Source organism: Coffea eugenioides, chromosome 7, assembly GCF_003713205.1.
Source record: "Coffea eugenioides isolate CCC68of chromosome 7, Ceug_1.0, whole genome shotgun sequence".
Lineage (NCBI taxonomy): Eukaryota > Viridiplantae > Streptophyta > Magnoliopsida > Gentianales > Rubiaceae > Coffea > Coffea eugenioides.
In genome coordinates this window covers 10,170,790-10,187,348 of record NC_040041.1, presented here as the reverse complement: position 1 = coordinate 10,187,348, position 16,559 = coordinate 10,170,790, and the positions used below count along the sequence as shown (strand labels likewise).

Below are 16,559 nucleotides of genomic sequence, written 5' to 3'. Positions count from 1 at the left end.
TTTTTCCAGAGAACTAATTATCAACTAGGCAAATCATCCCTTCAAAAATGTATTCTTGAATCATATTTAGCCAAAGTTCTTGAGCAAATAATCAATTATCTCAAGTGCTACCTGCCACGGTAAAAAGCCAACCTTGCTTAAATCACATTTGGATTACATACACTGCTGCAAAAGCCTACTCTCTTTTATAATACTGATGGCAACCAAATGGAAATTCACGATATATATATATATATATAGAGAGAGAGAGAGAGAGAGCTGACATCAGAATCAAACATGAATCAACCAACAACAATTGAACGCTGGTGAAGTAGAATCACCTAAATGAGATAACTATTGGATTTTGAAAAAGAGAAGTTCTGGCATTTATCTCTGTTCGGTTTCTTCCTCTCTTTCCCCATGCTTTCCATGAGGAACGGAGCATGCACCAGAGTGAGTATCCGTCTGCATTTACTTGTAACTGCAGAAAGTCCTTTAAAATCGAATAAAGTAGCTAGACAAAATATATGAGATGAGACTCCAACTGATATTGTCTCAACACAGCTTTATGTGCATGTGAAGTGCTTTACATGCACAAACTACAATGCTCGCGAGATAGACACCAAATATATGGGCCAAAGCATTTGTGATAAAAAGTTCAACTTTCTTATTAGTCAGTTTTCCACGATGCTTCATTTTCCAATTAGAAAATAATAGCAGAGGTCAATTGGACAAGGTTTTGCAACATTGATGTTAGCAAAAGACATATATACATATGCCAATATAGTCGTAGCTGAAAGGTGATAATCTAAATCTTTTCACCTCCACTGATCTGACATCACAGCAGAAAAGCTTCCAACAAGTTGTTGAGGCCACATTGATTTGATAAATACGCTGCCGCATGCTGCTTTATCCAGTTCACAACTGATAAGATTGTAATATCTTTTCCTCATTCGAATAGGATACAACACTTGCCAAATAACTTTCAATCAGCCTGCAATTCATGATCAGAGATTTCTTAACAACTTTCAATCTGTAAAGTGAAGGCAGAAGCATTGCGGTACATCAGGAAGTTTCAAACGAGAAAATGACTAAGTCCCTGTTTAAAAAAAAAAAAAAAAGATCTAATCAACTCTTTTTCTGATTTCTTAACAGCCCTTTTTTTCTGGAGGGAGGAAGGGAATTCAACTTTTACATACAAGTAAAGCAATTAATGACATCGAACTGCAATCCCTCTGATTGCATCAAAGCAAATTTTTTGAAGCACAGATTGGACCATAACCATGACATACTAAGCAGTCACTTCACTAGTTACTTCTTATCCTAGTAACTTCACTAGTGAGCAGTCAGTTGCAGAAAAGATGCCACTACTCTTTTACCCCATAGATTCAAACATGTATATACTTCCAAAAAAGAAAAAAAACACTGAAGCAAAAAACACAAGTAATATTGGTAAAAGCAATGTCCAGACTCGAGAGCATGTACAAACCTAGTAGCGGGAGCATTAACAGCAGAGTGGGCTGGTAAACGAAAAAAAATCAGCTCCATGCTCAACGTCATCAGTAATGACGTTCCCACATTGAGCCATGAGTACCCTACAAATTCTCTTAGAACAAATCTCTCCTAATCTTCTGTCATCACCAAGTAAACCTTCTGTAGTCAAATCTTGGAGCAAAAATTCTTTCTCATGCACCTGACAACATGCAGAAGAAACTTAAACTCGAACCGAAACTGACGTCAACCAGAGAACATATAGATCATATTGGACTCAGGCCAACACAATTGATCAAATTTTGCATTATAATTATGAGAGAAGCAAAAACCTAACACACACATCATCCATAAGCACAATCTGGAATCTCAGCCAATCTTTTAACAGGCAATATCTGAACTTTAAGCTAATTTCCCCTCACAAAAATTTAAATGAACAGCTTAGGTTATGGAAACTGGTCCAATCTTCTAGTTCTTTAGAAAGTAATCTAAGTGTTTAATAGAATAAATCTATTTGCCTTTTGCAACTATCACCCAGCCCCTTTTACAGAAAACCTCAATGGGGCAATCACATCGGATGCAGAACATTATAGATCCTTAATAGTGAAACCTGAAACTCGGGAGTGTGCAATCCTAATGGAAAAAATTTCTTTGGCTAATTTGAAATTCTAGATAAAATAACAAGCAAGTTTAAAAAAATGAAAAAGAAAAAAAACCAAGAGAAGTATCAAAACAGCCTTTTGGTCATGTAAAGTACTGGAAAACCAAGAAAAGAAACCGTGGTAATTCAGGAACTAGTCAAGCTTCAACTATTTCAAAAGCTTTCAGGAAAGCTACCATTATAGCTACCATTATAAGTTCATGTAACTGCTAAAAAGCAGTCCTAGAAATATAAGAAAGTCTAATGAAATACCTATCCTGTTTTTGTAACCAACTTAGAGCACATATGTTGATTCCCTTAAGTTTTATTTATTTATCAATTTAATAGTTCTTTTTTTTTTGGGGGTGGGGGAAGACTTTCTCAAGCAGACCTTTTTATTCCATTCTGTGGCACCCTTGAAAGGATGACATAAACCATCACACTTGCAGCCAATTTGATTTCTCTTATCTGAGATTTTCAAAACCAGATCAACAATTAAAAATTTACATATTCTTGTCCCCAAATATGGACATGGAGACAGTCAACAGAGTAGCTTAGAAAGGTCTTCAAATGAACTGGCAACCACGGGCAAGACAAGGTATTGTGGCAAATTAATAGAATAAAATAGTTGACAAGTAGAATTTTCAACATATAAGAATTATCTAATGATGAGAGAGAGAGAGAGAGAGAGAGAGAGTTTTAAAAAATTCTGTATTGATACTAACCGATTTACTCGGATCCATGTAAACAGTCAAAAGTGATTTCATTGTGGGATACTTTTTCCATATAGCAATGGCAAACCGTGGTTGTACCTTAGGGATAGCTACCAATGCTTTTAACCTGCAATTAATTGTACACGGAATATAAGTGCAAAAACCAAGATTGTTATATAGCACATGATACAAATATACCTAATGACAGCCTTTATAGCAGAAGAAGCATCTTGCATACAGAATAACTACAGTTTAAATATCCAGGGTAAAAAAAATTAAAAATTGCTAGATTGATTTCAGAGCTGTGACAAAGGTGAAATTTAACTCTTTCATAGCCACACCAAAACCTCATGAGCAAAACTTGCTCCTTATATTCCTCAGGTCTCCAAGTATATACACATTAACAATGAAATCCTTGTATTCTTTCCCCTATGTAAAGGATTGCAACCTATACAATTGGGTGCACCAGTGCATGTCTTACATGCTATGGCAACTGCTGATCTGGTTTTTGGAAATGTGTCTCACTAACCACCTTTTTAGCTAATGCATATGTAAACTGAAGACTCTAGATATCAATCCCAATAACTTCTCTTAGTTCAGGTTCCCGCTTCAGTATGTTAATGCATTATTCTGTAATTCATAAGAAATAATCGTGGAAACCAGGCAGAAATCTCCACCCCCCCCCCCCCCCACAACAAAAAAAATCCCCAAAAAAAGGGATAAACTGTAATTGATAAAGTGTTATCCTAGATAAAAGTGACAAAGGATCAAACTGTAAAAACATTGGGGAACATAATTCGCAACTAATGGTTGCTAGGGGGAACTGAACTCCTGCAGATGAATTTTTAACTGAGTTTTAGCATATAAAAAGTTAATTTCCAACTTCGCTCTGCCTTTTCACTTATCCTAAATTCTCATTAATCTTTCAATTTTGCTCTGCCTTACCCCAGTTAAATATTCAACAACTTTTAAATCCATGCTTTGTTTATGTTTTCTCTGTGAGACACTTACTCATATAACAGACCATCCTGAAGAGGAAAATGAGGTAAACCTTTTAAAAAAAAAAAAAAAAGGATGAGGTAATTCTTACTTTCTTCTAATTTACTGTGCTTGATCTTTGTTCACATCATTAGAAAAAAGGGGATAAAAAAAGACAAAGTAGAGATGTAATATACGCATATACTCCTGTAAGAAAGGTTGCAACTTTAGCTTACCCCAGGATTAAATTGTCTACAGAAAAGGAGGTCAAAACAGAGCAATAGGACTAAACTCGAAATGTTGAATTGCTGGGCAGCACAAGATAGCCTTAAGAAGTTATATCATGCTAAAATACAATAGGAAGCAGAAACTATGGTACTTGGTGCTTCATAGCAACCCATGCTAAAGTGTTCCTAGTGTTAGGTCTTAGATGTGCAACATAATATAGTCCAAGGAATAACACACTACAAAGCATTTTGAACTTTTATTAGCGCTTCTGCCATTCTCTTATATTATCATTTTTCCAAGTTCCTGACAAACTGAGTATAATAATATTAATCCAAAAACGATTGTCAAACAAAGTTAAAAACAATGCGCAAGTCTTCAACCTCTCCTGCTTATTTTTCTTTGACGAATTTCCTCCTCCTTTTTAAAGCTGCTAAAGAAATGCCATTTTTGTAAAGCTGTTTAAAAATTTTGAAGTGTAAAAGTTTTAAACAGTCAAAAGCTGTTCACAATAGCACCTTGAGGCACGTTTCTTCGAATGGCACTTTTCCAGCTTAAAGTAAGGTAAAAGCAGATTTCAAAACACAAAACTAGCTTTTAGCTTAAAAAGGGGCTATATTCAGCTGATTTGACAGCAATGGAAGATAGGCCAGTATTATCTGAATGAGCCAGTTCAAACAAATCTGACACAGTGGACACCAATAAATCCAATTTCCATATGAATTCTTATATCATTCATAAATCGAAGTATTAAGTAAAAGTAGTGTACATTTTAAAACATCAAGAATGGATTGCTATGCTGAAGTAAAATAGTAAGTGAAAATGATAGCGAAATCATGAGTTGCATGTTTAGAGCATGATGCATTAGCCCAAAAAACTTTAGATTAGAGGGGGAAAAAACCAAATAAATTCCTACAGCAAGAACCAAGATCCCTTAATGAACAAACTGTTTGAAATTACTTACCATGTATTCTTCTTTATGAGATTTCTATCAGCACAATCCTTGGGTACAAGAGAGCCATTTGCATTCACTGATAATGGTGTTGGCTTCTTCCTGCATTGGTAAAAAGCAGATAGCAAAGGACCTAAGTACTAGATTTTGACCAACTTTCGGCCAAGGTGGAAATTTGATGGTATCCACAAAGAGCACTGAAGTAGTTAATCAGACCTTGTCAAAACTTTGTTGCAGTTACAGGTCAAGCATTTGATCCATCAAAAACTTTTTTAAAAAAATAAATAAATAAATTCTAATCCCCTAATCCTCATGCAGAAAGACATAAAACCTACTTGTAACTAATATCTAGGTCGACAAAACCAACCTGGGAAGTGTAGCATATCATTTTTAGCTTCCACAAATAAGTTCTATGGCCAGATTTGACAGAGTTTTAAGTAGGTTTGTATGCTTAAAATTTAAATAAGGTTTGTAGTACATATCAGACTGTACCATAGTCCAATGTAAACTTGATATCTGGTACAGGTTGGAACTCATTTCCTTTCTTCTGTTCTCCTTATACGTTTTCCATTTTGTCTTCTTTACCACCATACAAAATGTTCCCCCATGGCATATATCATGCATTATTAAACAAGACGACCAGATTAGCCCATTTATAGTCAACATTCCCTGGGCATATTTAGATTGACCTAACTGATTTCAAGAAGACACACAGATGAGAATGGGAAAAGGAAAATGGGGTAAATACAGCAGACTAAAGAAGAAATTGGAGATGAAAAAAGGACGACTTCAGAGTTATAAATCATAATAGACCAACAACGGACATTGGCAACCTTAGTTAAATACAACAATATTCTTACAAATACTAAACTGAAGTGAACAGTGAAGGCCAGAGGCGAATAACCTCTCACCTAAAATCACCTTCTCCTCTCAGGTAAATACAACTTTGGCCCCTAAAGACAGGATTAGCCAAATAAAATATTACACCCTGAAGTTTTTGTTTCAATTTGTTATTCTTGCTTCATTTTGTACATTATCCCTCTAGAAATCTCATTCAACCAAGTGCAAAGGGATTCAAAGTTAGTTCATCTCATTTTTGTGAGAATTACCCATTCCCTTAACTGTATTGCTCCATTCAACCCCCAGGTCTCAACATTTTAATGACAAATGACATACAACAGAGAGCAAGCCGGATTTTAGAATGCTGTTACTGAAGTAAGGATTAAGTAAGTACAATCAGACCAATGGCTTCTGGCAACAAAAACAGCAGTAGAGCTGAAATAACTAACTTTTAGGTACTATATTCTTACTTAGATGGAAAAAGTTGTCACCCAATAATTATATATGCTCAATAAATCTGCAACATCAGCTCATAAAAAGCTCAAACCTGTAAGATACACATTCAGGTCGTCTACATACTCAAACTTACGACAGAACTGTCCATTGCATACCTATACTGACAAGAGGCAAGGCTGTGAGTCAAACCAACAACATGTTCTGCTAATTCAGCTTCATCACAACACAGTCTTGAATGCACCCTAGTAAAATGAGTGGCTAATTTTGCCAATACCTGTGAACCGGAAAAAAAATGGTTTAAAGGCAACATTTAGTTTCATAAGCTGTCCTGATAGGAGATTTCTGTTCCCTGCAAACAAAATTCTTCAAGCAATTATGACTATTAATGACAACAAAGTCATGTCCAACAACCTCCTCTATTGGTGGGCGCTTCCAACCTTCATATTTGCTGGGATTCTTATAATGATCTTGTTCCCTATTACATCAACATCATAAAGCATAAAAATTCAATAGAGTATCCAAAAAGAAAAGCCGATGCGACTCAAATATTTTCAATAGTCAAAAATTGCGTCATTCCAGAAGTCTCATACAGAATAACTGTAGCTCAGTTCAGAATTAGAAACATGCCACGAATTCAGCAAAGCAATCAAATCAGATGGAAACTATAAAAGCTTTATTCATCACATAAGTATACAACACAACATGGCTACATGGTGGTCAAAGGCACAATGCGCACTATAGAATAAGGGCCTTCTGAGGCTTAAGCACAAAGTTTAAAGCATGCAAGCTTTATTGACATTAAGACTCTTATGCATATCGTATGTTTTCATTTATAGCATAAAATACTGCAACAACAGTTTTTCAACATTTTCATTACTAAAAGATGAATAATGAACAGCACATTCTATGTCCAAAAATGCAAATTAGTGCATCGAATGCTAATTTACATACTAAGAAAGTCAAAACAAATAACATATGCAATTTCGAAGAAAGATAAAAATAGAAATATAGCAAACAAACAGTTAACTTTCAAGGTTCAAGCATCGTAAAATGCATAGACTATGAAGCTCCTTATGATCTTCATTAATCAAGTCAACAAAAATTGAGGGTCTACTCGAGTAATAATCAGTTATCCTATGCTTCTGATGCCACAAACTCACACCACTCATTAACGAGGGGTCCCCATAAGAAGACATTCAATGGTTTTTATAAATAAATAAAGAAAAGTCAACAAAGAGATTTCTTTTTTTGGGGGCTCCATGTGCTTTTCTTGTGCTTTATAATGGCCACCTGCTTCAGATGATAAAAAGCTCTGGGCTTGTGCTCTGCCTGGCTTTGCACTTAATTGTGGGCTTTGGGCTCTTTTAACTAGTATACATGGCAATGTTAGAATAGTGACTAAATACTATTCTAGCTATATTCAGGTCGGGCAGCACAGTCAAAGAAGGACAAATGTCTATGCCTGCATCTGGTCTCCAGCAGGAGTTTAATGAAAACAGAAAGCTTAAGTGGACAATGAAAATATAGGATTTGAAATGACAAGCACAAACCAAGTGGTAGATATCTGCATATTATTGTTCCAATGATTCTAAGCCAGAAAATATAATTGTAGGGGTAGCATGAAATTGCAGCACTATAAACATGCTCTACCAGACTTTGGAATTGAACCTGAACATCCAGAAATGAGCCTGAACCCCAAACTTGCATTAAAAGCACAGCAAGCATCCAGAAATCAAGTCAGAAAACTTTAGCATCACCATCTATAAACACATACATAATGAACATATGCACCGTGATTAAAGTTTTCTTTCTCTTATTTTAATTAGGATTTGGCAATCCAGATTATCAATCAGAAAGACTAGTTTCCACATCATTTTTCTTCAAAGGAAGGACTTAGGGTTTCTTAATTTCTTCCTCAGAATGGAAATTGAAAAAGTGATAACAGAAAAAGGTAGGCAGGCTAGTATGTTGATGATGGCATGATAAGACCACAAAGACACATGTTTAGATTGAGACTTTGGATTTGATTACAGGAACTAATATCATTTAGCAGAATGGTATTGCCAGTGGATTTGGATGTGACATTGTTAGGGTTCTAATTAGCTACTAAGCCTTAGAAATTCAAGCTCCAATAGTGCTTTAAAGACTTTAATCCAGAGTGATTTGAAAGAAAAGCAGTAAAATTTGTCATCTACCTTAATTTCCTAGGTACTACAACCACTTGTCTTTGTGTAGCTTTTTTTTTCTCACTGCCAATTATACGTACATTAAGCACAAATGCAATAAGTCAAAGCACATGAAATACAGCATTGACCACACAAATAGGCCCAGAACAATGAAGTCCATGCCCCAGAGGACAAATCACACCTTTAGACTCAAATTATTTAACAAAAACGTTCTCTTTCACTTTTATCAATCAGTAAAGACACATGTTGACATTTACCATTTTAATTGTATAATTAGCCAATAACCAGAAACCTTAAACAGCAGTTGAATCAGCTTTGATCAAACAAATCCCCAAGTTGACATTCAGGTTATTACAGGACCAAATAATACTCACAAGCACACACACAACATATGCATCTGTGTGTCCAATGTTGCCCTGAATATGTGTGTAAACCACTATGTGTATCTATCTGCATATTTTTGAAAAAGGAAGAATAAACACATAACTCAATTATGTTGACTAAACAGAGGAAAGAAGTGAAAACTATAAACAAAGATCTAATAAGCAACCAGATAATAATGAGTAGATACTGGATTCCTTTCCTCTCAAAGTCATACCAATATGGTATAGTCAAAAATCTACTCACGTCTTCATCTCTTCAAGGATTTCCACATTCATAAAATTATTGTAAGTGATAACATATCATCAAGTCAATTATAACCAAAATCCATGTGTGAATATAAATTACATCAGAAAGATAGCATAGCTTCTAACCGTTTATTTATGTAGGCCATCAGTCTATTTGTGAGGTAACAAATCGTATGGTTTGGATAATGGTATTGAACCCTGGAAACTTGATCCATAAGTGTTCCATCCATGATGAGATTGCAGAATTCTTCAGCCCCATATACGAGTAACACATATGGTACAACTATGCCCTCAGATGAAATCTGCATCACACCGAAGTCAAAACATTCCAAAATATAGTTCAAACACCATGCCTATTAATTTAGAAAATCAAAGAAAGACTACTAAGAATCAGTAATAGGCTAAAAGAAAGTACAGCATCTTGGCTTGCAGGATTAACATTTCGATGAGCATGACATAAATCCAATGAAAACATGCTTCTTAATGATACTGGGTTCACCTAAAGGGGTTTTTTGAAAGGCCCAAAAGGCTAAGGCATAGCCCAGTGGAAGTCCCCAGGGAATCTACTAGAATACAGATTGACCCACATAACACTCAAGAAACTCAAGGTCATAGTTATAAGAGGATATAAATTGTGTTTGTGCAAAAAATAAGTTGTATTCAACCTTCTTGTTGACTGTACTGAACCAGAAAAGCATAAGGTTAAATCCAGTAGAGTATTGAACAAGAAGCAACTGGTTACAGTGCCCAAAAAACAGATGTAGCTAACATAGGTACCCAGGAATATGGGACTGACAATATCTCTTCAAATTTACAAAGTTCAGTCTCATGTTTGACAATGAGAAGTTTATCGTTTCAGTGTGAAAATTTTTACAAGCCAATCAAAATCCAGATTTGATAGCAATGAAAGGAACAGGGTAAGGTTTAGCTCAGAAATTGGTGTATCACTAGAACACCTAAAAGACACAGATTCAATAAAAATTACAGATGTGCGCATAGATGCAGAAAGTATAAAGCATCCCAATATGAACCGATAGATCTACATCACACTATTGCAACCTTCTTATCGCACACCAAGACCAGTACGCCTGAAGCATCATCGCTTCACATATTTATACCTCACAGCTCCACAAGGAATAGGAGTCAACAGATTCAGCTTTAATTGTATAACAATTTAAAATATTCTTGTCTTAGACCCGAAAACCAATTCATACCAAGTCCCAAGACGTCTTTTACACTACATACACTAAACTATTACACAGCCTAGCACTTGTTATATGGTAGGTCAAAAATCCAGGTTCAATGAACATTCTCTAAAAGGTATGAAAAACAATCAATAATGTAGACAAAAAGTGCACAATAGTCTTTAAGATTTCCATTAGATCAAAAATATTCAAAACATGAAATTATCTTAATTTATCTTAATATCTTAACCTCTAAGAAACAAGAAACGCCATGACACTATTTGGCAGAGAATAAAGAAACTCAGAGAAGAAATCCTATTAGAACTTTAACTGAATACAAAAATTCCATCACTATAATATAGATTTGGTAGCAATTCCATAATCTGCATTATTGGTATATGATCCCTATTTGATAAACAAAATACACCATTTTTGAGAATGTCAAATTTTACATCTTGTCTACCCAGTTTTTCACTTGACAATGAACCTAAATTTTGCAGCCTCTAATACAAGGAAATTATTTATAAGAAAAAGAAAAGAAAAAAAAAAGAAGGCAAATGATATTACACCATTGGGGTAGCAGTTAAGCTATCTTGGGACTCCAGAAGTAACTATAACAATCTAACTTTCTTCATGAGCCCCCATTCATTTATTGCAGAAACTTCTCTATATCTCAAAATTGGAAAGACATATATAACTAAACAATGATGACTTGCCAGAATCCAACAAACCTTTCTCATCCAAAGGGAAATGCTTATGACAAGAAGGGCAACATCCATTCCAGTATTATACTATCTACAGTTCATATGCCTATATGAAGGTGACACCTATAAATGTGAATGGAATTCAAGTGATTGGCAACCTTCACACATTCATATAATAGCATTTACAAATTCAAGCAAAAGAAAATTAGACATTGGAATATCAGCATAGTACATCTCAATCATTGCTTGAGAAGGAAATTTTTTTTCTTTTTATCTTGCATCTCTAAAAAATTATGCTTGTGTAACTAAAGCAGGAAACTCTAAAATCTAACTACATGCACCTGTGAAAGTGACAAATGAAGCATATAAAATTGCCCCATTAGAAAAACATTGTAAAAACATATATTACCTGCACCAATTGTTCTGGAACAGGTATTGTCCACACAATAGATCTTTCAATTGGGTTTGACATTATACGATATGAGAGACCCTTTTCTGCAAACCTTGTAAGCAGATGTCCTGATATACAAAAGTAAAACATTTGCTTAACACCATACCAGAAAAAAAAAAAAAGTGCATGAAAAGAACTCTAGCAAAGTAGCTACAACAGCACTATGTATTACTAAGCATCATACCTCCGATTGACCCCATTTCAACTATTTTACTATCTATTTGAGCCACAATTGTTTTTTGGGCAAACTTTCCTTTTTCCCACTTCTGCTTTTCTTTTGCTAGTTTTTTCAATGCTGCAGCTTCAGCTATTTGAGCTGCTCTTTCCAATTTCTGTTGCTGCCGATAGATCTTTTGCTTTTCTTTCTGCAGTTTTTTCAAAGCTGCAGCTTCAGCCTTTTCAGCTGCTCTTTCCAATTTCTCCTTCTGCAGGCAGATCTTTTGCTTTTCTTTCTGCAATTTTACCGACTCAGAAGCTTCAACCTTTTGAGCTTCTCTTTCCAATTTCTCCTCCTCCAGGTAGATCTTTTGCTTTTCATTCTGCAATTTCACCAACTCAGCAGCTTCAGCCTTTTGAGATTCTTTTTCCAGTTTTTCTTGCTGTAAGTTAATCTTCCATGAGTTGTTCCTCTCTAAAAGTTACTGTTGTTCCAATTAATCACCATACTGGAAAAGACTTACTTCTTTCTGCTGTTTCCTTTCTTCCTTCAGGAGAAGCCTTGCTTCCTTCAACATCCTCCCTTTCCTGATTGAACTATCTGAACCTTTCTCTGAAATGGCTTTACTCTTGATTTTGCCTTTTGGTTCAGGCACTTGAACCATGAGCTCCTTTCTATCACACTCATCACCAAAAGTACCATGTACCTGAAAAGGAATTCATCAAACCATTATCCACAAAAACAGTAGGGCAAATCACTTGAATAAAGCATTTCATATAAAGTCATTTCCAGTACATATAAATTCTTTTGGTAATATTTTCAGTACATTGAAAGCCATAGAGATGACAGTTTGCAGCTAAAAGTTCCAAAGGAAGAGCAATTTCCAAACTCCAACTTTCACCGTAAATTAGTCATCGAACTTATGTACAAAGTTTTTTGCTGTCTTAAAGACATTGGCTTTTAGTGCTTCTAATGCAAGTACTCCGTCAGAAGTTGTCAGAAACAGCTTTTCTATCCCTCTCTCAGTTTTCAAATTCCCATCAAAACACAAAGAAAGTATATTTGCAGAAAACTATAAAAGGCATATCACGCAATGTCTATACTTTTGTTTTCATATAATAACCTGAACAATTTTCCTTATCAAAATAAGAATGCACATGTGCTTCGTTAGTGCACTCAATACAAGCTAACACTCTGTTCTGCAGAAAAGAATCCAATACGATCAACTATTTCCAGAAATTCCATTTAACTTGACCAATTATTTTTCCAATAAATCATCCACAAGTGCCTAAAGTCTCACTAAGGTACTAGTACCAATTCACCAAGCATACATCAAAACCCTTATTGAAAGGCTTATACTTCAAGAGGAAAACAGAGATCCAATATAACAGCATTGCCAAATGCAGATTTCACCTTAGGTACAAAAGGTCTTCTCTTTCTTCCAATAGCTAACTTCATTCAGCTTGCTTTGTGGCACTGGATCATATTTCCATTTGAATTTCTATTCATGGCTATTATAAATTCTTAAACTGCATGTGTGCTTCACCATTCCTTTTTTTTCCTGAATTAACTCAGGTGATCTTTTCTTTCACCTTCTTGCCTTCTGGTATGCAGATGAGTTCATGGGGAGGAAGGGAATTAATTGTATAGAAGCCTATCAAAAAGAGGTCAGAAGATGGAGAAAAAACTGGTGATAGATTAAGCTAACTCCTGAGTTATACAATCAAACTCAACAAAGATTTAATTTTGCTAATTGCCAGCCATCAAACATTTACTATCTCAGTACACAGGATCAAAACTCAAGGTGTTGCTAAATTTTCAGCAGATCGTAGAACAATTGATGACCTGCTGCACAAATGCATGTAATGTTGCTGCTAATTCATTCCCAAGCTTTATAAAGAGCATTAAGGCTGTTAAAAGACTAGAGCTATGAGATACTTTTATTGCTTCTACTAAAGTGACCGATTACAGTTCCAGTGCAGATCCTGATCTGAGTTATGTCAGCTCTTTCAAAGTACTTGAACCAATTTGCAAACTGTTTAAGCCTCTAATAAATGAATAAATACATACATACATAGATACATACACACACACACACACACACATATATATCAAACATAAAAGAACAAATTCCAGCATGTTTCGTATGTTTTGTTTGTAATGCCAAATGCTGTCTCACAAAAGGACTCTGACGGTGCTTCTTAATGTCAGCTTTTCTCAATTTATGGAGAAGTAACAGTTGAAGCAGAAGCAAACCAGAATACCTCAAAACTACCTTTAGCCAAGAAGTTTGAATTACCTAAATTTAAGCAACCAAAAACAGCCGCCTAAGTAAGACACTTTCTTACTCATGTCTATGTTTCTTCATTATATTCGTTTTTGGTAGATTCTGAAATGAATATGGGGACCAAGCCAGGAATGTTTATGTCAAGTCAATCTTAGAACATGCCCTAATCATCCATTCTTATGATTGCACTATTTATTTCTCCTAGCATACCTTCAAAACAAGACACAATGTGACGACCTGTTTTGCTACTAATATCATGCACAGACATGGATATCCATTGGTACAAGGCAAAAATTCATCTCTTGATATACTGAAGGGAACTGGCACAGTTTTGGCTGCCAGCACAGTATAATCACAATCCAGAGGAGAAGCTACCAGTGCCTTAGACCAAAATTTCAGAAACATGAGTATCCATGCAGACTTAAACTTCTGAAGGGATTAAAGGTTAAGTGCAAATTTAATAGGAACAGAAGCCAACCAGTGATCAGAAAAATGGTCTGATGACCATTACAGTGTAAGTGTCATACATTAGCTGTTCATTCTGTCTCAAGCTACTAGATCCTTGTCAGCAGATCTCTAGCCAATATAAAATGAAGGGTAAATATGATTTAAGTTCAATTAAAATAAATTATATACTGTTTCTCAAAATAAGATTCCAAAACTCAATTTATTTCGCCCTTGGATTTCTATTAAAAATAGGTTAAAAAAGAAAATGAGACAGCAAATTCAAGTAACCAATTAAGTGTTTCAAGATTCCAAAAAGCTTCAAGATAATAAAATCAAAATAGAGATAAGTTCGGAAATGCCACATTAAATTTAACTCTCATGCAACCTGTGCAAACACAAGTCATGAAAAGCAAAATTCTCAGGTAGCAAGAAAACAAACCAGAGATAGATCATATTCCAATGAACAAGGACGTGGAGAGCTGACCACTGCCAGGTGCGTTTGATTAGCCTTACCTGTCAAATTTGCTTTCTATTCAGTGATACTATGTAAAAGGAGTTCATGAAGAGAGCTAAATTTTCTCTTTTGTAGATTGATGCCAAAGGTAAAAATAAAGGCATAAAAGAATAGGTCACTTACCATAAGAAAGTGTGGATTCAACAAATCCGGAGCTCAATTCAAACTCCTCTGCCACATCAACTATCAAACCAGTTCTTTCATCAGCTTCCAATCCTCTCTCACACTCATTGTCAGACTGCAGACATATCAATCTACTCTCTGAAAATTTTCCAGAAAAAGGAAAAAGAGAACAAAGATGAAGTAACTGTAACAAATATGTCATAAAGTGTTATGCATATGGAACAACTAACAGACAGCAAATGAACCATAAACGGCCATTTACGCAGGTCTCTTTCAAATTTTGGTTCAAAAATATCCAATTGCATGCCTTCTTGAAGGAATTTACAATTAAACATTTTGTAATTTGTCAAAAATTGCTAAAAAAAGAAAGTAGTAACAAAATTCGAGTGACAAAATAGAAGTTCACACTCAACCAGTGGAACAGCTATCTTGCATATTGCGCCAAGGTTTGTGTCTTGAATTACATTTTTAGCTCTGATTGAACTAAAGCATCTCTTCCAGTTAACTAAATGAAAGTGCATATTGTCTGAGCACAACTACTGGCAAAATGTAGAGAAAAAAACCCATCATCCTGGCAATGTTTCGAGGCAAAACAAAAGGTTGCTTCAAAACTCATCTAAAAGCATGTTAAGATGTTTAAAAAAGAATGAACTTGGGAAATTAGAGTCCAAGCTCGCGGAGTATGCAAAAGCTAGAGCTCACCAGGGGGCGAGCAGTCGGAAAATAAAGCCCCAGGAGCATCTGCTGCTGCTGCCAATTGTTGAAAATTGGAGTCGACGCGCTTGAATTCAGTAATTGCAAGTTCAGAATTGGACACTTTTTCCAATATTGGTGTCTCATCAACAACAGATGGAGGAGAATTTAACCCTGAAAAACGGAAAAAGATACAAACTTGGGATTGATGGTTCAAGCTCATGGGATATGGCAAAAGTTAAAGCTCACCGGGGGGAGAGTAGACGGAAAATAAAGCCCCTGCAGCATCTGCTGTCGCTGCCAATAGTTGAGAACTGTAGTTGCCGCTGCTGAATCCACCATTTGCAAGTTCAGAATTGGACACTTTATCCGAAAATGGCGTCTCCCCAACAACAGATGGCGGGGAATTCAACCCTGAAACGAAAAACATTTACTCAATTACCGCTAAAAATATATAACAAAAAATAAAATGCAACCAACAATCCATACCGAAGGAATCATAGGAGCATTTGCGAATTGAGGCCTCCTCGAGCTTGGAGGAGAAGAAATGAGAAAAATTCGGAGGAGTCTCGGTGACGACAGGCTGAGTGGGGGTGGTTCCCGGAGGATGCTTCTGCGGCGTGACGTCATCGTCAAGGATGAAGAGTGGAGCGGTAGAATTGCTCGAACTAGGTTTTGAATTAGCCCAGCGGTCTGATAATCTTTGCTTCTTCTTCGTCGGGAAGTACGGGGATGGAGTTGAGAGGTCGATGCAGACGACGTCGTTTTCTGATCTCGGAGCAGTTCTGTTGTACTTTGCATTACCGGTTTTGGCAACGACGTCGTCTTCATCGTCGTCGTCGGAGAGAATGTTCACCGGCTCCGGCTGCGACATTTTTTTTTTTTTTGGGTTTCTAATTAGGCCTTTGAA

General features: G+C 35.8%; 1 protein-coding gene across 1 annotated transcript; it reads right to left on the bottom strand.

Annotated features, from left to right (window-relative positions):
* Positions 1–608: 608 nt before the first annotated feature.
* On the bottom strand, positions 609–16,524 carry LOC113778399. The gene is made up of 15 exons (XM_027323801.1): positions 16,139–16,524; positions 15,899–16,063; positions 15,659–15,823; positions 14,957–15,094; positions 14,759–14,832; positions 12,109–12,291; positions 11,613–12,027; positions 11,387–11,496; positions 9,216–9,391; positions 6,686–6,749; positions 6,430–6,548; positions 4,991–5,080; positions 2,836–2,950; positions 1,469–1,672; positions 609–973 (listed from the first exon to the last, which is right to left on the bottom strand). Exons 1-14 carry the CDS (start codon positions 16,521–16,523, stop codon positions 1,484–1,486), a joined length of 2,388 nt encoding a protein of 795 aa, XP_027179602.1. The 5' UTR covers position 16,524; the 3' UTR covers positions 609–973; positions 1,469–1,483.
* Between the last annotated feature and the right edge of the window lie 35 nt (positions 16,525–16,559).

Coding starts and splice junctions, on each gene's coding strand:
- LOC113778399 (XM_027323801.1), bottom strand. CDS start 16,523: ATGTCGCAGCCGGAGCCGGTGAACATTCTCTCCGACGACGACGATGAA. Junction 16,064..16,138: donor ATGCTCCTATGATTCCTTCG/GTATGGATTGTT, acceptor TTTTCGTTTCAG/GGTTGAATTCCCCGCCATCT. Junction 14,833..14,956: donor TGAATCCACACTTTCTTATG/GTAAGTGACCTA, acceptor CAAATTTGACAG/GTAAGGCTAATCAAACGCAC.